This window comes from Xenopus tropicalis, chromosome 5 (assembly GCF_000004195.4).
Source record: "Xenopus tropicalis strain Nigerian chromosome 5, UCB_Xtro_10.0, whole genome shotgun sequence".
NCBI lineage: Eukaryota > Metazoa > Chordata > Amphibia > Anura > Pipidae > Xenopus > Xenopus tropicalis.
This window is the reverse complement of record NC_030681.2, coordinates 78,388,313-78,412,523: the sequence shown is the minus strand read 5'-3', so window position 1 is coordinate 78,412,523 and position 24,211 is coordinate 78,388,313. Positions and strand designations below refer to the sequence as shown.

The 24,211-nt window shown below is 39.5% G+C and overlaps 1 protein-coding gene across 2 annotated transcripts in view; it reads left to right on the top strand.

Moving 5' to 3' along the window:
• afg1l (AFG1 like ATPase) overlaps positions 1-21,410 on the top strand; it is a 67,166-nt gene extending 45,756 nt beyond the window's left edge. The window contains exons 9-13 of one of the 2 annotated variants that reach the window (XM_002937161.5): positions 189-259; positions 516-616; positions 10,849-10,989; positions 19,170-19,280; positions 20,315-21,410. In XM_002937161.5, coding sequence (XP_002937207.3) covers positions 189-259; positions 516-616; positions 10,849-10,989; positions 19,170-19,280; positions 20,315-20,443 — 553 coding nt within the window. In that variant the 3' untranslated portion in view covers positions 20,444-21,410. The remainder of the gene's footprint in view (positions 1-188; positions 260-515; positions 617-10,848; positions 10,990-19,169; positions 19,281-20,314) is intronic. The other variant, XM_012963556.3, reaches the window with a different exon arrangement.
• The last annotated feature ends 2,801 nt before the right edge of the window (positions 21,411-24,211 follow it).

Below are 24,211 nucleotides of genomic sequence, written 5' to 3'. Positions count from 1 at the left end.
GAGTTAATCGTTCCTGTTGTGAAGTATATTCCACATGCGGTGTTTGTGTTTAGACCTTTACATCATGTTCATTTCTTAACGTAGATGCGTGAGGGTATATGGGCAAAAAGCTAACCAGACACAGACAGCTGTTTAACGTTGGACTGAAGTGTTATTAATTTGACATTCTTTTATTCTTTTCACTGTAGCACAAGTGAAGCTGATGTGGAGGCTGTCATGGATAAGTTGTTTGATGAGCTGGCTCAGAAACAAAATGATGGTACGTAAGTTAATTTCTCCTGAATGGGAACATATTTAAAACACAATGCCCAATCTCCACTGACCAATTAATAAGTTCCATTGCTGTATATGGGTTGATGCCATCCTCAAGTGGCAGTCATTGTATCAGCATTTTGTCTAATTTATGTGTTGAATCATGTGCTATTATTCATCAAGCTATGTATTTCCTCGCTGTAAGGGCTGAATTTTAGGGTAATTATCTAGACAAGACTAAGCTTTTGTTCCGGTTCCCATAGTAACAAGACCACGGATCCTGAAACTACAGGGCAGGGAGCTGAAGCTGCATAAAGCCTGTGGATCTATTGCCGACTGTACATTTGAGGAACTGTGTGACCGTGTAAGTACCCAACAAACTAAAAACAAGTTGACCCTCATTTGATTTTGATCAAACAATGTAGTGTTTTGTTTTTTCTTCTATTGAAAACAAAAAATGTCTTTTATGAAAAACCTACTTTCATTTTTTACATTTGAAAATTATGTCTGTAATGATGTGACATTTTCTTTAAAGGAATACTGTCATGGTAAAACATGTTTTTTTTCAAAACACATCAGTTAATAGAGCTTCTCCAGCAGAATCCTGCATTGAAATCTGTTTTTCAAAAATACAGATTTTTTTTTCATTTTGAAATTTTTACATGGGGCTAGCCATATTCTTAATTTCCCAGAGTGCCATGTGACTTGTGCTCTGATAAACTTCAGTCACTCTTTACTGCTGAGCTGCAAGTTGGAGAGATATCACCCCCCTCCCAGCAGCCAATCAGCAGAACAATGGAAAGGTAGCAAGATAGCACCTCCCAGTAGATATCAGAATAGCACTTAATAGTAAGAGATCCAAGTCCAGCTTGGAACTCCTCCAGTTACATGGGAGTAGGAGAAATAATAGGTTATCTGAAAGCAGTTCTAATGTGTAGTGCTGGCTCCTTCTGAAAGCTCAGACACAATGCACTGAGAAGGTGCCTACACACCAATATTACAACTGAAAAAAAATGCATTTGTTGGTTCAAGAATAACATTTTAAATGGTAGAGTGAATTATTTGCTATGTAGATGCTATGTACATGTAGGATTAATGTATTCAGAATAGCCAACAGCATCTTCCATCCCAGTCAGTAGGCTTATCGCTCACTGACCTTTACAGGTTACTGCCATGCAAGCCTGGACCGGTAATCTGTGGGTTCTGGCAAATGCCAGAGGGGCTGATGTAAGATGCCATAGACAGTCACTGTTTATTGGTCTGGTGGGGGCTGGTTGTGCCTTTGTGTACTTGAAATTCCAGAGCTTATTTTGAAGCCCAGTCCATACCTGCTTCCATGCCGTGTCTGATGAAGCACACTGCTGTTTGTGTGATCTTTGTGGCAGCAAAACAATCATATTGGATTTATTTAGGGGCATGTTTACTAAAACTCACATTTATCTCATTTTATTTGTTTTGAAACTACAAATAAACTCTCTTCCACAAATGTCAGATATTTATCAAAAATTGCAAAGCTAAAAAGCACATGCTGGAAAACATTTAGAAAAGTAATGAAAAGTGCACCGTTTTTGACTTGTCTCACAATGAGCACAACCTTTTTTGAATTATCGCACAATAACCAACATCAGAAATGTAAAAAATTCAAAGTAAACAAAAACTTTCCAGAGAAGGGAAGGGACATCTGCCACTGACTTCTACATGACCTAGACAGCCTTTAGGTGGAGAGTTTTCCAAAATCCAAAATAAATCTTAAAAAAGTTGCAACTTTTTTCCCACTGCTAATTCGCAGTTTGCAGTTTTTTTGCTGTCAAAACCCTGACTCAAAAAAGTTGTGGGTTAATAAATGCCCCCTTAATGTTTTAAGGCTTTTTTTTTTTAGTAGCCCCAAGGTATGGTTATCCAAATTGCAGAAAGATCCTTTATCCTTAAAGCCCCATGTCCCAAGCATTCCAGATAATAGATCCCATACCTCTACTTCCCTCTTTCATACTAATCACTTACAGCAGTGGGGGATCAGATACCTTTAAGAGTGTTAAGCCTTTATACAATAACTAGGTGCCAAGTTTGTTAGAAACCAATTTATTGACAAAGCCCAGTTGCTCACACCTTACATAATTGTATAACTAGGGGGGTGTTAAGTAAAGAGTATAAACCATGAAAATCTGCTGTGGACAGCACTGCAAAAGCTTTTTTGGGCACATTCAATTTGTGAACCCTCTCATTTTATTAAAACATACCCCAGACCTGCCAGTATTACTACAGAAAATGGATAACAAGCCTATTAACCACAAAAGAGCCAGTATAATCACTAAGTAAAATAGATAATGGGCATTGTAACCCCAGATGTGCCAGTATGATTACTATGGAAAAAGTATAATCAGTATATTAACCCCAGACATGCCGGTATAATGACTGTAAAAATGGTCAATGAGCACTTCATTAACTCCATACATTCCAGATATATGATGAATGCAGAAATAGATGGATTGAAAGCTTTCCCTCACCTACACTTGTACAAGCAGAAGCACAAGCAAAGCTCTTTTCTGCTGTTTCCACATTCAGAGGTATCCACTGTAAGCCCCTCACACCTATAAATTAGATTTTATTTAGCCATTCTGTTATTGTCAGAACTGAGGAAGGATCTCAGTGTAGCCAGGTCAACAGTTTTTAGAGATCTGAATGCAAGCCACTGGTTAAATCAATTCTGAGAAATAATATTTGTGTTTAATATATATATATATGACTCTTGAGATTCCATTGGTAGAATATGTCAAAATATAGATTGTACTAAAAACCAGTAGTTTCAGTTAAAGTAGCAGTGACACCGGAAAGAAGCACTGTAATTGTCTTTTCATTATAATAAAGCAAAGAAAGCAGCGCATTACACACACACTTACCAACAGAAATTCCTAACTAAGAGTAGGTGATACTCTACCTGGTTGTGCGGGAAATGTTCTGGGAAATTAACAGATAACAGAGTTGTTCTTAGAGGCATATTTACAGTATACAGGGTTCAGCTTTCTTTGTGACAGACAGATGCATCAGGAATTAAACCATAATGAAGGACATTTTTAACTAAACACATTTTTATTTAACTAACTGCCCTTCATTTCTGATTATAGCACCCTTTTAACATGTTAGTATTATTTGTTTCTCTTTTAAACTCAGGCACATTTAAAAAAAAACAAACAATCCCTACATACCTTGTTTGTATAAATTTCAGTTGTTTACTTACATCTCTACTGGTACAAAATGCTGTAGAACGTGTGTATTTTATTATAATACACAAAAGCCATGAATATCCTGTAAATCAGTGCTGTCCAACTGGTGGCCCGCGACCCCCCTCTGTGTGGCCCCCCACCTGTCTGGCTGCTTTGATGGCTTACCCTTGTGTAAGATTTAAATGGTATCAGTACTGAGATTAACTGGCCCTCTGCATGGTTCACACCTCAGATTCAGACTGTAATTCCCCTGTATTGTTTAAACATGTAATCCCCTTTACTGTTCACACCCTTTAATCTCTGCATTGTTCACCACCTGCATTATTTACACCTCAGACTTAGACTGTAAGCAGTCACATTATTTACCTTTTCACACCTCGGGAACAGTGCCAGCATTGTGTCACTGTATGTACTGTGTATGGCATACACAGGCAGCATAGGTCAGGCAGAGTATGGCACACACAGGCAGCATAGGGCAGGCAGAGTATGGCACACACAGGCAGCATAGGGCAGGTAGAGTATGGCATACACAGGTGGCGTAGGTCAGGCAGAGTATGGCACACACAGGCAGCATAGGGCAGGCAGAGTATGGCACACACAGGCAGCATAGGGCAGGCAGAGTATGGCACACACAGACAGCATAGGTCAGGCAGAGTATGGCACACACTGGCAGCATAGGGCAGACAGAGGATGGCCCACACAGCAAGGTAGGGCAGGTAGATTATGGCACACAGGGGCAGCATAGGGCAGGCTGAGTACTGCCTGTGTGTGCCATACTCTGCCTGTCCTATGCTGCCTGTATGTGCCATACTCTGCCTGCTCTATGCTGCCTGTGGGAGGTGAACCTGACAGGGGTTTGTTCTGGGAGTTTGTTAGCAGTTGGAAATAGCCATTAAATGGTCCCTATAGTGTGTAATTATGTGATGGGGGTTGCTGTGCTATCCACAGGGGAGGAGGAGGCATATGAATGTAAGGATGTGACTTAATATGACACAATATAATTCTTTCACATATGAATGATGGTTGATATCCCTGCAGTGAGCACCAAGCAGTTGGGTTTTTGCTGCGCTACCACTATTAATGTGGGCATGGTCTTGTGATAACATGGGTGTGGTTTGAAGTGGAAAAAAGGGAGTGGTCAAAACTGGCTTCCATTAGCGGCCCTCCACTATGTATTCTAGAGAGATTCCGTCCCTCAGCACCACAGAAGTTACTAACAGGCTGGTGGCTGGTTGAATCAACTTGCTTTCATTTCAACTAAAAAGGGATAAGTATTCTTTACTAACTTTATCAAAACCATTGTGTTTTTTTACTGTTGGGTTTTATTTATTTTTTTCATAAGTAATTGTTGTTTTTGGAGCTAATTTACAAAGTTTGTGGGATCCATAGGCTTACAGCAGGTTACATTCCCTTGTAATTACCCTCAGCTTGAGGAGGGTGGGGTTTGATTAGTTCACCTTTACAGACTGCATAAATAGAACCACAGGCAGTCCAGTGAGCTGCTTACTAACAGGCTGGTGGCTGGTTGAATCAACTTGCTTTCATTTCAACTAAAAAGGGATAAGTATTCTTTACTAACTTTATCAAAACCATTGTGTTTTTTTACTGTTGGGTTTTATTTATTTTTTTCATAAGTAATTGTTGTTTTTGGAGCTAATTTACAAAGTTTGTGGGATCCATAGGCTTACAGCAGGTTACATTCCCTTGTAATTACCCTCAGCTTGAGGAGGGTGGGGTTTGATTAGTTCACCTTTACAGACTGCATAAATAGAACCACAGGCACTCCAGTGGAGCTTGCTCTGGTGGTAGGTGCTCTGTAAGTGATTGCTCTTTAAGTGGGGACTCTGTAAGTGGAGTTATAAACTCAGGGAGTTAGTGGGGACTCTGTAAGTGGAGTTATAAACTCAGGGAGTTAGTGGGGGCTCTGTAAGTGGAGTTATAAACTCAGGGAGTTAAACACTAAGGGAGTTAAAAACAAGGTAAAACAAGGTATTTACTACAAGTCCTTACACCTACTTTTGTTTAACTGTTCTTGTAACTGGGAGGATGAGTTGTAGCAACATTGAAGGTCTGACACAGTGCACAGCCTGCCACATGTATGCAGTTGTGGAACAACAGTTCCAAAGTGCATACCTCTGTTGTGGATGTGAGCGAATTGCCACTTTAGAGGCTCGCGTTAGAGTCCTAGAGGAACACGTTGCAACACTGCGTTCAATCAACAATCTTGAGAGGGGTCTCTTGTTAACTGAACAAGAACTAGTGGGGTCAGATAGTAGGGGGGGAGGGGAGCAGCAAAAGGATGATAGGGCAGTAAGCTGGGTGACAGTTAGAAAATCTAGTGTGGGGAAAAGGAAAAGGGAGGCTGCTCCAGGGTTTGCGCATCCCAACAGATTTGCCAGATTGTGTGAAGAAGATGGGAGTGTGAACTCTGGATTGGCGGTTCTAGGTGAGGCTGATCTCTCTAACAGCCGGGAGACCAGTTTCACTAGTAGTGGTGGGGAGGAGAGCAGAGCTAGGCCTAAACAGATGGTGGTTATAGGGGATTCGATCATTAGGAAAGTGGATAGGGTAATCTGTCAAGCGGATCGCTTCAACCGGACAGTTTGCTGTCTTCCTGGTGCCAGGGTTCGGCATGTGGTTGATCGGGTTGACACATTATTGGGAGGGGCTGGGCATGACCCGGCTGTCTTGGTACATATCGGTACTAACGACAAAATGAACGGTAGGTGGGGGACTTTAAAGAGTGAGTTCAGGGATCTAGGCTCTAAGATTAGGCAAAGGTCCTCCAATGTTATTTTTTCAGAAATTTTGCCGGTGCCACGTGCAAGTTTAGGGAGACAGCGGGAGCTTAGGGAGCTAAATGCGTGGCTAAAGTCTTGGTGTAGGAAGGAAGGGTTTGGGTTCCTAGAGCACTGGGCTGACTTTTCCTTGGGGTACAATCTATACAGCCCTGACGGATTGCACCTCAATGGAAGGGGGTCTGCTGTGCTAGGGGAGAGAATGGTTAAGAGGTTGGAGGAGTGTTTAAACTAGACAAGGGGGGGGGTGGGTGAGCTAGAATTCCATGGGAAAATTAGTGTAGACGGGGTAGGGGGACTAGCAAAGGGTTGTGGGGGAGGAGTGAGGGGGGCATATAGTTTATCAGATAAGGAGCTTCCGTTACAAGGAAAGCAGTCTCATAATTGCCTTAGCTCTAATTCTCCCTTAGCTAATGTAAACATCAGAGGGAGAAGTAATAATCTCCGCTGCATGCTGGCTAATGCGCGTAGCTTGTCGGGTAAATTAGGGGAGCTGCAAGCTATTGCATGTATTGAAAATTATGATTTAATAGGTATCACTGAGACCTGGTGGGATGATAAATGCGACTGGGCTGCGAATTTAAATGGGTATACGCTTTTTAGGAGGGACAGAGAGATTAAAAAGGGTGGAGGGGTTTGTCTTTACGTAAAGTCAGACTTAAAGCCATGTAATAAAGACATTACCAATGAAAACGTGGAATCTCTTTGGGTAGAAATTTCAGTAGGGCTGAAGGTCACAAAGAAAATGATCATTGGTGTATGCTATAAACCACCCCGTATAGATGAGGGGGATGAGGCCCAGCTATTGTTGCAAATGGAGGAGGCTTCAAAACTGGGTCAAGTTGTTGTTATGGGGGACTTTAATTATCCGGACATTGACTGGAGTAATGGGGTGGCTAAGTCAGAAAGAGCTAGTAGGTTTGTAAATATGCTAAATGACAACTTTTTATTTCAGGCGGTTCAAGAACCCACTAGGAATGACTCTATTTTGGACCTGGTGATTTCTAATAATGCTGAACTTATCTCTAACATTTGTGTGGGTGAGCATTTGGGGAACAGTGATCACAACATGGTCTCCTTTGAGATAATGCTGCAGAGACAGCGCTATAAGGGAGTAACTAAAACGCTCAATTTTAGACGTGCAGACTTTGCCAGTATAAGGGCATCTCTGCAATGTGTCAACTGGGAAAGGCTTTTCATGGGGTTAGACACAGAAGGAAAATGGAACATCTTTAAAACATTGCTTTGTAGGTATACACAACAGTATATCCCCCTTGTAAGCAAGGAGAGGCATCGCAAAGCAAAACCTTTATGGCTGAATAAAAGTGTTATTGTCGAGGTTGGTAAGAAAAAACGTGCTTTTAGGGCACTCAAGTTAGCTGGGACAGCGGAAACTTTCATCAGGTACAAGGAAGCAAATAAAGCATGCAAAAAAGCTATCAGGCAAGCTAAAATAGAGATGGAAAGGTATATTGCAGCTAGGAGTAAAAAGAATCCAAAATTATTTTTTAATTATGTGAATAGTAAAAAAATGAAGCAAGAAGGGGTGGGAACTTTATTATCACGGGGGGGTACGTTGGTTGATGAAAACGGGGAAAAAGCTGAAATTTTGAACTCTTATTTTTCATCTGTCTATACATCTGAGGAGCCAGATAATGAAGGCTTCCCTTGTAATATGCCCAGTGCTAGTAATTTAGCTACGGACGCGTGGGTCACTCAGGAGGAAATTCAAAAGAGACTTGAACATGTAAAGGTAAACAAAGGTCCAGGGCCGGATGGGATTCATCCCAGGGTATTAAATGAGCTGAGCGCTGTGATTGCCAAGCCTCTTCACTTAATTTTTCAGGATTCATTGTGGTCTGGCATGGTGCCAAGAGACTGGCGGATTGCTAATGTGGTGCCGTTATTTAAAAAGGGATCCCGTTCTCAGCCTGAAAACTATAGGCCTGTTAGTCTGACATCAGTAGTAGGAAAACTTTTGGAAGGGGTAATAAGGGATAGGGTACTTGAATACATTGCAGTTCACAATACTATTAGTTTGTGCCAGCATGGTTTTATGCGTAACAGATCTTGCCAGACTAATTTAGTCGCCTTTTATGAGGAGTTGAGCAGGAACCTTGATGCTGGAATGGCAGTTGATGTCATCTACTTGGACTTTGCTAAAGCGTTTGATACAGTACCTCACAGAAGGTTAATGATCAAATTAAGGAATATTGGCCTAGAACATAATATTTGTAATTGGATAGAGAACTGGCTGAAGGATAGAGTACAAAGAGTGGTTGTAAATGGAACATTTTCTAATTGGACCAGTGTGGTTAGTGGAGTACCGCAGGGGTCAGTCCTTGGGCCTTTGCTGTTTAACTTGTTTATTAATGACCTGGAGGTGGGCATAGACAGTACTGTGTCTATTTTTGCTGATGACACTAAATTGTGCAAAACTATAAGTTCCATGCAGGATGCTGCCGCTTTGCAGAGCGATTTGACAAAATTAGATAACTGGGCAGCAAACTGGAAAATGAGGTTCAATGTTGATAAGTGCAAAGTTATGCACTTTGGTAGAAATAATATAAACGCAAACTATCTACTGAATGGTAGTGTGTTGGGGGTTTCCTTAATGGAGAAGGATCTGGGGGTTTTTGTAGATCACAAGTTGTCTAATTCCAGGCAGTGTCATTCTGTGGCTACTAAAGCAAATAAAGTGCTGTCTTGTATAAAAAAGGGCATTGACTCAAGGGATGAGAACATAATTTTGCCCCTTTATAGGTCCCTGGTAAGGCCTCACCTTGAGTATGCAGTGCAGTTTTGGGCTCCAGTCCTTAAGAAGGATATTAATGAGCTGGAGAAAGTGCAGAGACGTGTAACTAAACTGGTAAAGGGGATGGAAGATTTAAACTATGAGGTGAGACTGTCGAGGTTGGGGTTGTTTTCTCTGGAAAAGAGGCGCTTGAGAGGGGACATGATTACTCTGTACAAGTACATTAGAGGGGATTATAGGCAGTTGGGGGATGTTCTTTTTTCCCATAAAAGCAATCAACGCACCAGAGGTCACCCCTTTAGATTAGAGGAAAGGAGCTTCCATTTGAAGCAGCGTAGGTGGTTTTTCACGGTGAGGGCAGTGAGGTTGTGGAATGCCCTTCCTAGTGATGTGGTAATGGCAGATTCTGTTAATGCCTTTAAGAGGGGCCTGGATGAGTTCTTGATCAATCAGAATATCCAAGGCTATTGTGATACTAATATCTACAGTTAGTACTAGTGGTTGTATTTATAGTTTATGTATGTGAGTGTATAGATTGGTAGGTGTGGGTTAGGTGTGCTGGGTTTACTTGGATGGGTTGAACTTGATGGACACTGGTCTTTTTTCAACCCTATGTAACTATGTAACTATATGTCATCTTGGTGATGTCATCATTTATCATCGGTGCTCAGTGACTTAATTTCTTTCATGAGACTTATTGAAACTTGTGTATTATAATAAATTATGTACCCACTTTTATAAAATATGAGGATATTATAAGTCACCTCAGAATTCCTTGACCTTGGCCTTGTGTTTTATATGGTCATAGAACTACATTATTCACTTTATAACTTGGAATCATCAGTCTTATGATTTCCTCCTTTCTGAAAGATACTAAGTACTTTGGGGTTCATAAAAGCATTGCCTGTGGCAGAAGCAGGGCATGTATCAGAAATACTAAGAACAAAATGCAAAAATCCAAAAATAGGAAAAAAAAGCTCCAGCAGATTAACTGCAAAACATTTATTATGGGTAGTGGTAACACAATTTATTATGGGTGTTACCACTACCCATAATAAATGTTTTGCAGTTAATCTGCTGGAGCTTTTTTTTCCTATTTTTGGATTTTTGCAGTTGTATTTGGTTGCAGCACAGAGCAACAACTAGGAGCTAAAGCATTTTTCGTAAGTACTTTATACAAAGTTCACCAATAATTTTTCAGTTAAGAACAAAATGCCTTGTGGAAATTTGCTTAGAATTAAAAAAATAAAAATAAGGTAATACACCTAGAGCAAGGTTTCTTAGTTTTTTTTCTCTTTACACGCTAATTAGGTCTGGTGTTGGATTGGTTTTCTTGTGAAAAAACACAGAATGAAACCAGATCATTGAGACCCACCCATTTTTAGGTTCCCATAGATTAATAATCCTTGCTCTATCATCTTAAGCACTGGATATGACAGTCTAAAGCTGACAAGTATAAGTATGGTGGCCAAACATTCCCCATCCATGGGTTAATCAGTTCATTTATTCGGTAAATTTAAAAATGTGCTTGCTGTTCCTCACTGGGGCTGTCGACCCAAACAAACAGAAAAACAAAGGCATAGACTTTGGGATAGAGATATAGTTGTAGAATTGAGTTTAATGAGGTTCTGATCTGTAGTAGACTGCTTTATACCATACCTACACCCATGTGGATACAGAGCTCAATCCCATTTTTTTATTGGTTCTTATTACACATTTTAAATTTGCATGAAAATAGCCTGATTTACTTCTTTTGCTTTTTTTTCCTACTCGCATAAGGAAAAGAAACTTGGTTGGTAATGTCTTTGTTTCTATTTTGTAGCCTCTGGGCGCCAGTGACTATCTGGAAATGTGTAAAAATTTTGACACCGTTTTTATCCGAAGAATTCCACATCTGGACATGACACAGAGGTCTCAGGCTCGACGTTTCATTACTCTTATTGATGCTTTTTATGATCACAAGGTTTGTCTTTACATTGCATTTGTACTCACATTACCTGCACATAGATTCAGTATATTGGTTTAAGTAGCTGATTTGAAAGCTGAACTAAGTTAAGTATATATATATATATATATATATATATATATATATATATATAAAGCAATGAAAAAGCAGGCACTCACGTGATATATTGATGAAGAATGCCTGGGTGCAGTATACCAAATAGTATGATGCAAAAATAGAACAGATGCCGCACTCACAGGTCTTAGTCGAAAAAACTGGAACATTTATTGTGTCAGGCTAACGTTTTGGCTTGTCTCCACAGCCTTTCTCAAAGTGAACAAGCATGGCAGCAAACCCACATTTAAACCCAAAATGGCGCCAAAGTGCAGTCAGTGACGTCACACAATGTAATTAAATGTCATTACCCACCAAACGTGCAAAAAACAGACCAGTAAATCAATTGCAGTCACAAATAAAAAATAAAGAAAGAATATAACGAAAATTATTGTATGCATAATAAAACGAAAGTGAAATCAATATACACAAAAAAGAAGTATGTACAGGAGAGAAGGGAAAGTAAAGGGTAACCTGTCTCGCTGAACTGCAACCATCACACGCCGTTATGTGTACCAACGACGATATGAGGAATCCAGTATAGGCAAGCAAGGGAGAGTGAATAAAGTAAATTCAGCTCAAACTTAGGGCAAATCAGAGCAGTTACTGTGCCAATGCGACTATGCAAACCTCCGCGCTCAAAGCAAGCCTCCGTATATGCGGGTTGCTATGGTTACCAGGACGCCAAAGAGCCGGTTCCGGACCTCCGTGTTCACAGCATAGAAGCAAAATAGCGGTTAAGTTGTAAGGGGTGGAACATGCACAAGTGAGGTCTTTCTTACACGATCTAACCACCTTAAAGGAACAGTAACACCAAGAAATGAAAGAGCTTTAAAGTAATAAAAATATAATGCACTGTTGCCCTGCACTGGTAAAACTGGTGTGTTTGCTACAGTAACACTACTATAATTTATATAATAAGCTGCTGTGTAGCCATGGGGGCAGCCATTCAAGATGGAAAAAAGGAGAAAAGGCACAGGTTACATAGCAGATAACAGATAAGTTCTGTAGAATACAATAGTGTTTTATCTGTTATCTGCTATGTGCCTTTTCTCCTTTGAATGGCTGCCTCCATGGCTACATAGCAGCTTATTTATATAAATTATAGTAGACTTTCTGAAGTAAACACACAACTTTTATCAGGGCAGGGCAGCAGCACATTATATTTTTGTTACTTTTATACACTTTCATCTTTTGGTGTTACTGTTCCTTTAAAGCCGGTGGAAATGCATTAAAGAACCGATCGTGTTCCCGTGCAGGGAATAAGTGGTGGCGCTTAAAAAGCAATAATGGCATGCGGTTCAATGCGATGTCTCCATTAATCACAGTGGCACCCATGAATACCTTAAGCCAGTTCAGCGATCCCACATATACCATAGACCCACTATTATAAGAGTGGCACATTCAAACATTGAGAAGGTCGGGTTATCATATTGGAAGCCAGTTTTTACAGGAACGCTATTGCTTACTATTGTGGTATTGCATGTAGAATTATTGCGTGTATATTTGTTGCCTACAGCACAGGTCATTACAGGGGAAAAATAAGGAAATAAGTGTAAAGAGAGAACAGACAGGATCATGTAGCATAAAGGAAAGAAAAAACGAAAAAGAAAACGAAACTGAGCCACAGAGATACAAAGTATCTAGCAAGTCTCTAACAGAACGCAACCATACAGCAACAGACTATCAAGCATTACAGCAGTAAATTATTAGTGGGATATAGATAGTTACACGTCGCACGTATATTACTTGCAATTCCATAAGGCAAGCGGAGAACAATATGTTGCTATCTGTACGGTATGTGTTGCAAGGATCCTTAATAAAGAAAAATTGTCAAAACCGTGGAGCATTATTTCTGTCCTTTGTACTATTAAGTCCTGATTTAAAACACACATTTCAACTGAAGGAGGGCAATGGTGAAGTGCTGAAAGACACTAGTTCCTTATTTTTTCCCCTGTAATGACCTGTGCTGTAGGCAACAAATACACACGCAATAATTCTACATGCAGTACCACAAAAGTAAGCATAGCGTTCCTGTAAAAACTGGCTTCCAATATGATAACCCGATCTTCTCAATGTTTAATGTGCCACTCTTATAATAGTGGGTCTATGGTATATGTGGGATCGCTGAACTGGCTTAAGGTATTCATGGGTGCCACTGTGATTAATGGAGACATCGCATTGAACCGCATGCCATTATTGCTTTTTAAGCGCCACCACTTATTCCCTGCACGGGAACACGATCGGGTCTTTAATGCATTTCCACTGACTTTAAGGTGGTGTGTGACGTCACTGACTGCACTTTGGCGCCATTTTGGGTTTAAATGTGGGTTTGCTGCCATGCTTGTTCACTTTGAGAAAGGCTGTGGAGACAAACGAAACGTTAGCCTGACAATAAATGTTCCAGGTTTTTTTGAGTAAGAACTGTGCATTCTCAGGGTTTGCACAAAAATAAGTAAAGACTTGATCAATGTAGAAGGTGAAGTTTATTTACCCTATATAAATAAACTTCACCTTCTGCATTGATCAAGTCTATACTTCTTTTTGTGCAAACCCTGAGAGTACTGACATTTTTGCTTTTATACAATTTATTTAACTTCTGGCACCCAGGTATTGTCTCCTACTTTTCTAGTACTCTCCAGCCTGGAATTTTAAAGGGACCCGAGCTTTAAAGGAGACATATACAATAAATTTTCACTTTATCTTAAAAAGCATCTAACACAGAAAAATTGAATACAATAAAGTTTATTTTCTACTTACTCTTCAAGAAGGCTGTTAAATCCCTGCTGAAACACTGCAGCCCCTCCCATCCACAGGGCTTCCTGCCAGAAGCATGTCTCTATCTTCAGCTCGGGCCGCCGGCCCTAGCTTCTTTCCCATAGACACGCTGCAGCCAATGAGAGAGGAGTGGGCGTGAGATGTGGGCGGGGACTTTGGTGATGTCATTTCCCCGCCCACGTCAGTCATGCTGGGGTCCTTCTCTCTTGTTCTGCTCCCAGCCCCGCCCAGCCTTCCTGAAAAGCTGTTCACTTGGCTGGCAGCGTCTGTGACTCGATCCTTGTAAGTAAGCCTCTTAAATCTCTTTATTGAAAAATAATATTTTGCCAAAAAAAACGTTTTTCATGCTAAAGGAGTCTATTCTATAGACTGTACCTAATGAAAAGAAATGTGTTTGTTTTTACATGCAATTCCCTGCAACTTGTACTTTGATACCTAAACTGTTTTTTTTTTGTATTTTCTCCTGCAACAACTCCCTGCAACTTGTACTTTGACACCTAAACTTTTTTTTTTGTATTTTCTCCTGCAACAACTCCCTGCAACTTGTACTTTGACACCTAAACTGTTTTTTTTTTGTATTTTCTCCTGCAACAACTCCCTGCAACTTGTACTTTGACACCTAAACTGTTTTTTTTTTTGTATTTTCTCCTGCAACAACTCCCTGCAACTTGTACTTTGACACCTAAACTGGGTTTTTTTTGTATTTTCTCCTGCAACAACTCCCTGCAACTTGTACTTTGACACCTAAACTGGGTTTTTTTTGTATTTTCTCCTGCAACAACTCCCTGCAACTTGTACTTTGATAACTAAACTGGTTTTTTTTTGTATTTTCTCCTGCAACAACTCCCTGCAACTTGTACTTTGACACCTAAACTGTTTTTTTTTTTGTATTTTCTCCTGCAACAACTCCCTGCAACTTGTACTTTGACACCTAAACTGGGTTTTTTTTGTATTTTCTCCTGCAACAACTCCCTGCAACTTGTACTTTGACACCTAAACTGGGTTTTTTTTGTATTTTCTCCTGCAACAACTCCCTGCAACTTGTACTTTGATAACTAAACTGGTTTTTTTTTGTATTTTCTCCTGCAACAACTCCCTGCAACTTGTACTTTGATACCTAAACTGGGTTTTTTTTTGTATTTTCTCCTGCAACAACTCCCTGCAACTTGTACTTTGATACCTAAACTGGGTTTTTTTTGTATTTTCTCCTGCAACAACTCCCTGCAACTTGTACTTTGATACCTAAACTGGGTTTTTTTTGTATTTTCTCCTGCAACAACTCCCTGCAACTTGTACTTTGATACCCAAACTGGGTTTTTTTTTGTATTTTCTCCTGCAACAACTCCCTGCAACTTGTACTTTGATACCTAAACTGGGGTTTTTTTTGTATTTTCTCCTGCAACAACTCCCTGCAACTTGTACTTTGATACCTAAACTGGGTTTTTTTTTGTATTTTCTCCTGCAACAACTCCCTGCAACTTGTACTTTGACACCTAAACTGGCTGTTTTTTGTATTTTCTCCTGCAACAACTCCCTGCAACTTGTACTTTGACACCTAAACTGGGTTTTTTTGTATTTTCTCCTGCAACAACTCCCTGCAACTTGTACTTTGACACCTAAACTGGCCGTTTTTTGGTATTTTCTCCTGCAACAACTCCCTGCAACTTGTACTTTGATACCTAAACTGGGTTTTTTTTTGTATTTTCTCCTGCAACAACTCCCTGCAACTTGTACTTTGATACCTAAACTGGGTTTTTTTGTATTTTCTCCTGCAACAACTCCCTGCAACTTGTACTTTGATACCTAAACTGGGGTTTTTTTTGTATTTTCTCCTGCAACAACTCCCTGCAACTTGTACTTTGATACCTAAACTGGCTGTTTTTTTGTATTTTCTCCTGCAACAACTCCCTGCAACTTGTACTTTGATACCTAAACTGGCCGTTTTTTGGTATTTTCCCCTGCAACAACTCCCTGCAACTTGTACTTTGACACCTAAACTGGCCGTTTTTTGGTATTTTCTCCTGCAACAACTCCCTGCAACTTGTACTTTGACACCTAAACTGGCTGTTTTTTGGTATTTTCCCCTGCAACAACTCCCTGCAACTTGTACTTTGACACCTAAACTGGCTGTTTTTTGGTATTTTCTCCTGCAACAACTCCCTGCAACTTGTACTTTGACACCTAAACTGGCCGTTTTTTGGTATTTTCCCCTGCAACAACTCCCTGCAACTTGTACTTTGACACCTAAACTGGCTGTTTTTTGGTATTTTCTCCTGCAACAACTCCCTGCAACTTGTACTTTGACACCTAAACTGGCCGTTTTTTGGTATTTTCTCCTGCAACAACTCCCTGCAACTTGTACTTTGACACCTAAACTGGCTGTTTTTTGGTATTTTCCCCTGCAACAACTCCCTGCAACTTGTACTTTGACACCTAAACTGGCTGTTTTTTGGTATTTTCTCCTGCAACAACTCCCTGCAACTTGTACTTTGACACCTAAACTGGCCGTTTTTTGGTATTTTCCCCTGCAACAACTCCCTGCAACTTGTACTTTGACACCTAAACTGGCCGTTTTTTGGTATTTTCCCCTGCAACAACTCCCTGCAACTTGTACTTTGACACCTAAACTGGCCGTTTTTTGGTATTTTCTCCTGCAACAACTCCCTGCAACTTGTACTTTGACACCTAAACTGGCTGTTTTTTGGTATTTTCCCCTGCAACAACTCCCTGCAACTTGTACTTTGACACCTAAACTGGCCGTTTTTTGGTATTTTCTCCTGCAACAACTCCCTGCAACTTGTACTTTGATACCTAAACTGGCCGTTTTTTGGTATTTTCCCCTGCAACAACTCCCTGCAACTTGTACTTTGACACCTAAACTGGCTGTTTTTTGGTATTTTCCCCTGCAACAACTCCCTGCAACTTGTACTTTGACACCTAAACTGGCTGTTTTTTGGTATTTTCCCCTGCAACAACTCCCTGCAACTTGTACTTTGACACCTAAACTGGCTGTTTTTTGGTATTTTCCCCTGCAACAACTCCCTGCAACTTGTACTTTGACACCTAAACTGGCTGTTTTTTGGTATTTTCTCCTGCAACAACTCCCTGCAACTTGTAAAGATCAGGCAGCAGCACAGGACAGCTATGTGCAGACTGGTAACAGATACACAGGCAGGGAGGTGGGAGGGGTTTTCCCTGCTACAGCACAGTTCAGCCTGTCAGTCAGTGCTGTGACCATTTCCTGTGGGAGAATGAAGAGACACTCCCATCTCTCATTTCAGTTTAGCTTCAGAGGAGTGAAGATCTCTCTGCAGCTCTGATATAAAAACGATTTTAGCAGGTAAAATGCATTCAAATCGTTTTTTTTCTGCAAGATTACATAGATTGAAGAAAGATGAATCATATAACTGAATATGAAGGTGATATGAAATGGCTCCTTTAAAACATTGCATCTGTGTACAAGTAACTTTTCAAACTAATGGGATTTCTTTTCTTTTTGAAGTGTTTGTAGCAGCAAACTGAATACCAGTGCACCTGTACACTGTTCCACCCAGTTTTGCATGTAGATAGATAGATAGAGATATACAGTGGTTCTTGAAAGTTTGTGAACCCATCAAAATTCCCTATACTTTTATATAAATTTGACCTAAATCATCATCTAAACGTAGATGAAGAAACAAGTGAAACAAAAATTATTATTATATTTGGTCGTATATTTATTGAAGAAAAAAAATGGTCCAATAACACAATGCGTCTGGCAAAAGTTAATGAATGGTGCTCTCAGTATTTGGTGTCACCCCCTTGTGCCGCAATGACTGCAACTAAACGTTTGCGGTAACTGTTGATCAGTTCTGTAAATTTTAGCCCATTCCTCCATACAGAACAGCTTCAGGTCATGGATGTTAGTGGGTTTCCTTATATGAACCACTCAATTTGGGTCTTTCCACAACATTTCAATTGGATTAGGGTCAGGATATTGACTTGGTTATTCTAGAACATTCACTTTATTCTAATGTAGGACTTGTTTGAAAATCAGATGATGTTTTATGTCACATCCATATAAAAATATAGAACATTTTAAAGGGTTCACAAACTTTCAAGCTCTGCTGTAAATTAATATATTTTTTCACTCCAGGTGAGACTTAAACATCGAGTAATAAACTATTATATTTTTGCATTTACATTTTCCTCACAATTCTTTAAATCCTAGGAGTGCTGTCCTTGTTCCAGTGCATTATTTTGGTACTAGCACCAAGGTTTTGTTGCTGCAAATGGTATGCACCCTATGGACTGATTGGAGTATAGTCATCTGATCTTCACATTCATTAGTAGCATTGCTGGCTGCATACAAGCATGCATAGAAACAATACAGTTCAGCCTGTTAGTTCAATAGAAGCCGCTGAACCCCTTTAGAGGAGAAGCACGGTCATATTGTTCCCACTAAGATGTACAAGAAGTTGCATTCTATATAGTTATTATATAATTTATACAGAATGCATCTCTCAGAATAATTCTGTAAGGAATATAATTTCATATTCTTTGGGGAAACCTGCTGTGTGTGCTGCCTGGCGACTCTCTTTAATGCTTCTGATCGTCTTTGTGACCTTTATTGTTCAGTTCCAGATAAGCTGAGTTTTATTGTCAAGGAAAACAAAGAGTGCCTATTGTGATATATCAAGAAACGCATAGTTGTGTAATTAACAGAGAATTGGCCATTGCAAACATGGGTGGACATCTGCAATTCAGAAATGTACAATTATATTCTCTTTTATGGAGACATTTTCAGCAGATGCTCCACAGGGGAATGGAATCTGTGTGACATGATGTTATCAATTAAGAGACAATAAATGCTATCCAAAATGCACAATTCAGTATATTTTGCCAATTGCAATGATCCTTAAGAAAACCTCAAAATAAGATCAACAGCATTATTACGTGGAGTCAGCTTGTTTATAAGGAAAGATCATGTCAAAGTAACCCACTTATTTTGTATGTCTTGGGCCAAGGCAAAATAATAAATTGTCTCTATGAAAGCAATTGAACATGTGGTTAATAAGCATGCATGTTAATTTGTATATATGCAGTGGCAGTGCTGGAGTCAATAGCTGTTATGTTACATCATTAAGTCAGCAGCAGCCAGAGGGCTCATATACTCAATTACGGGCCATATTTGGCACCTGCAGGAATTTTTTATGCTTATGTTACTTCCCAGTTCTTTTACATTTGACTGTGGATCACATGTATAAAAGGTTGGGGACCCCTGCAATAGGCAATATGTCTTTTTTTTCATCTTCTTATATTCCTAGGTTCGGGTTGTCTGCTCTGCTGACAGGCCTTTGCAGAGTTTATTTCTTCAGAAAGTTCCTAAAGTAGAAGAAGAAAGCAAAATTCTGCTGGATGATCTGGGCCTGAATGAGGTATTCCAGAAATGTGCTTAAATCTGTTTCAGTACACAGAGAAATCATTGAAATCAGTGAAATCATTCTTAACTTGTTGTCAACTAAATTTGAGGGTTGATAATGCTTATTGAGAGTGTGGGTTGCCTGTGCTGTTGAGACCCAGGTATTTAATTTCCCCACACTTTAGGACCCCCAATGATTGTTTTGGTTTTTACCTTCTGAATCAAACAGTTAATAGATAGTGGAAGGAGGTTGTGTATTTTAATGTGTCTTAAATGGGGTTCCCCATGATCCTTCAAATGGGGCAGGGGAATGCCAGTTCTTTAAATTGATACTACAGAAATGGGATCCGTTATCCGGAAACCCAATATCCAGACAGCTCTGAATTATGGAGCCCGTCTCCCATAGAGTCAATTTTAATCAAATTATTCAGATTTTTAAAAATTGATTTCTTTTTTCTCTGTAAAAATAAAACAGTGCTTTGTATTTGATCCCAACTAAGTTATAATTAATCCTTATTGGATTCAGAATAATTCTATTAAGTATAGTGTTTTATTGATTTTTTAGTAGACTTAAGTTATGAAGATCCAAATAACGGAAAGACCCCTTATCCGGAATACTTTTGGTCCCAAGCATTCTGGATAATGGGTCCTATACCTGTACAAATTTCCTACTTTTTGTAATGTTAATGTCTCTTGCCCCTTCTTTGCCTAGTCCCACAGACTCCTGCACCACTACTACTTTGACTACTGCACTACAAGTGCAACCATCACACTGATGCAAGGACCTTACAATAAAAGTCCTGTTAAAATAGGTATAATTAGGTTCATTTAGCAACACTGGGCAAATGTGCACATGGGTAGTAACCATAGCAACCAATTAATGATTAGGTTTGCTCAGCCAGCTGCAGGTAGAACAATAGAATTAAATATGATTGGTTGCCAAGGGTTACTGCCCAGGTGCAGATTTGCCAGGTGTTGATAAATGAGCCCAATGTATCCAGGAAACAATGTATGGCAGCTTTTCTGATTTGTAGATTTCTTTCTTTACAGGAGTTATCTGGGGGCCTCTCTATATTTACTGGGGAGGAGGAGGTATTTGCGTTCCAGCGTACCTTATCTCGACTGACAGAGATGCAGACTGAACAATACTGGAGAGATGGAGACAGAAGTCCGATATAGTGAGAGACTGACAGATAGACACATCTCATAGAAAAGGCATTTTATTAATAAGAAGTGTACCTCTCGTGTTTCATTTTGCACTCATATCTCAGGACCAATCCAGGATCAATTCAAATCTACTGAGCACAATAGCAGAGCCAGAGACTGCAAGCCTTAAGCTCATTCGAAAGTAGGAGCACGTGCTTGACTGCTTTTTGTTCCATTTTAGCTTTGAGGCCTGTGGCACATAGGGCAGATTGCTGGTGCTTTACCTGTGCCTAATTTTCCCACTGTGGCAACACTCCCAGAAGATAGTCAGCACCTAAAAGCTCTGATCCAGGACAAGACTGTTGCTGCCTGAAAGCTCTTTAGTGTGGGTATTCAGCCTGCAGTTGGCAGACGCAAGTGCTTCCCATATTACTAGTATTAAATGGTTGAAACGTCAGTGATCATTTACTTGTACGCCAGGCTACTTGCATTCATCATACTGTACTATGATTTCATGGTTGGTCCTTCTCTGCTCAAAACATTCTAATTCCCTTTATTGGCTCATTTGGTTTTTAGTCAATTTGATTTTACATATGGAACTTTATTATTACACACAGTGTAACATACATTAGGGGTATGGGTGGGCATGGTGATGATCTGAGCAAAATGTCTAAATAATATTTGCTTTATCTCTACAATGTGCAGCTTTTAGGTTTTTTTCGATTTTAAACTCTCCATATTCTGTAAATGGATTAGTATTGCCACATTGTTCATAAACAGAGAACTCAGAAACCATTTATTTAATCCGTCTCTCCCCAAAACCTGTAAAAAGCAAAAACAAAAAAGGGAATAGTCTGTATTTGGCAGGTAAGGCCACTAGTCTCACATTTCTTTATACAGGTATGGGATCCGTTATCTGGAAACCCAGTATCCAGAAATCTCTGGAGGCCATCTCCAATAAGACTCATTTTTTATATTTCTATGTAATAATAAAACCGTACCTTGTACTTAATCTTAACTAAAATGAAATCCTTATTGGGTGCAAAACAAACCTATTGGGTTTATTTATTTACTAGACTTAAGGTATGTCGAACTAAATTATGTAAAGACCCCTTTTTCAGAAAACCATAGGTCCTGAGCATTCTGGATAACAGATGCCATACTTGTATAGTTTACAGGTGTGCAATACAGGAAATAAACCAGCGTGTTGTAATATCTGCTGCAAGGTTTGCTCTGGCTGTGTAAGCCCCTGTATGGAGCATTCTCAAATATATGTGTCCAATCAAATATAACATTTTAATAAATCAGTGCATTGTCTTAAATGCACAGAGAAGGTGGGAGAGGGAAGAAATTAATTGGCTAAATAGGCATGTCATTGATCAGATTTGTTTACATTTTTACTTGATTTCGTACATTAGCACAAAGAAAAAGCACAGACTGAATGTTTCTGTAGAGGCCATGGGTCACTGAGGTGATTTCTATTCAACTTTTAACATTTGAATTTGGGGAATATTATGCTTTATAATTGAACATTGTGAATGTATGACAAGAAGTCACAAAGAACAAAAACCATATCACATATATATTAGTGTTTATGTTACCCTAAGGTTACTACTTATATTTTCTATTTTACAACCACATTTATATTGTACGAGATACTGTACCCCATGTGCATCAATAGTTTTAATCAAGGAAACGTTTACTAAACCTTTGTATACCAGAGATGGTCCTCATACTATGCAGAATGTATTATTTACTGAAAGAAATGTCTTTGTATACAGGTTTAGGATCTATTATCTGGAATTTCCAGATAAGGCATCTTTCTGATCTCCATACCTAACACTTTAAAAAATCATTTAAACATGAATTAAACCCAATAGAATGGTTTTGTTATAAAGATGGACTCAAGTACAAGGTACTGTTTTATTACTACAGGGAAAAAAGGAGATCATTTTTAAAAATAAGAATTATTTCCTTATAATGGGAGATGGGCTTCCTGTAATTCAGAGATTTCTTGATAATGGGTTTCTGGATAAGGGATCCTACACCTATAACAATTGCTTGTTTATTTTTGTAGATGCGTTGCTAACTGCTATATAAAAAGCCTCAAAATGTTCTCACTATGCAACAATGTGTATATTTAAAGCTATGTATGTATATACTGTATATCTAACATGGCACAGCGATACTTTTAATGCATACGTGTTACTTTGGTGCTAAGTGCCATATTTTTTCATCCTCAAATTAAAGCAAGTAGTGGGTTTTTTACCACCACCACCAAGCAGCAAAATGAAGTCCTCGGCCAGGTTCAGATACAGTCATTGTAGGAGAAAATGGAGGCTAATAAATGATGCATTGTCAGAAATACAAAGTATTAGTATTGTCCTGTCAGACAATATGGTATGCTGGATTGCACACACTGAATTGTATTATATATATCATATTATTATTTATTAGCGCAACATATGTTTAATAGGGTTAGCGCCCATTTATCTCCTTTAAATGCAGGAAATGCTTGGGATGACATATGTGGCGCCGCAATTTCCTCTCAAGGCAACTTCCGTCATTTCGGGAAATCGCAGCACCGCATTTGCCATCCCACCGGTGATTTACATTCAAGTCGGTGGGAGGCATATATTGGGGAGATTAGTCGCCCACGACAAGGTAGATTTGTAGCGGGCGACTAATCTCCTCGTCTGCCATGGCCCTTAAAGCAAAGAGCTGAAATGCAATAAAATCCAGAATTTGCACTTGCCATCAACCTTCTCAATCATTTTGGTGATCAAATGATGGTGCTTTGTTTCACTATATACATTATGAATTGCTGTGTATTTATTTAATCTGCCAAACCTACTTCCTGATGTTATATAAAAGAACAAACAATTCTATTTCTCCTGTAAATACAAGTAAAAATAAATCAGCAACAATCAGTGCCAGTGTCAGTTGTATTGGTACCGAAGCCATTTGTACAGTAAAACTGTTTGTGATTTTAGATAACATGTATAAGTATAGTATTTATAGTTGTAGTATATCATTGTTATTATTACTGATAATGTACCCTCTTTTCAAAAAGTCACCTTGAAGTTCCATGACCTGTATAAAAGCACTCTGCCTTAGGTCATGTGACTCCTTGGTGACTTATAATAAGCTTATATTGTACAATAGGGAGGTAGATTATTAACTATATATATTTATTATATATATGTAACACTATTTTGGCTATATGGTGACCAAAACCAGGCTAGTAATAGAGCATTGGTTACATGCGACTCTCATGCATCAGGATGGGCCTCCGCTATATGGGAGAAACTACTGGAGGATGTTGTTGTATGGTGCCTTCCGGTTTATCCCTTCTCATCAAGAGGTTGGGCAGGGTTAATTGCTGGCCTATGTCCCTGGCACTTCTGTGTCCCTAATCTAAGGCCAGTAAGCCTGTTAGGAGACTACTCACTCTCCTAGAGAGTGCTATGATATTATTTAACCTGTTCTTACTTTACCTCAGTTACGGGGCCCTGTCCCCGACTTTATTTAGATGGTATGGCTTTACTGGGGCCTGTTTCCTGCACCCAGGCTCAATGGAGTGGTGCACTAGGGAGCAGACTGGCAGCCAAAGAGGAAGTCACACCCTCCTGCTAAACACTATATCAGTCTGTAGGGGGAGTGTACTACCTTTATCGACCAATAAAGTGTAAGGCATAGTGCCAGCTAAATACATGGGATTCTACCCAGTAACAATAATATAAAGAGATAGTAGGGGATTAAAGCCATAGGAGTGCTAAACCCTATGGGTCCCTACATATA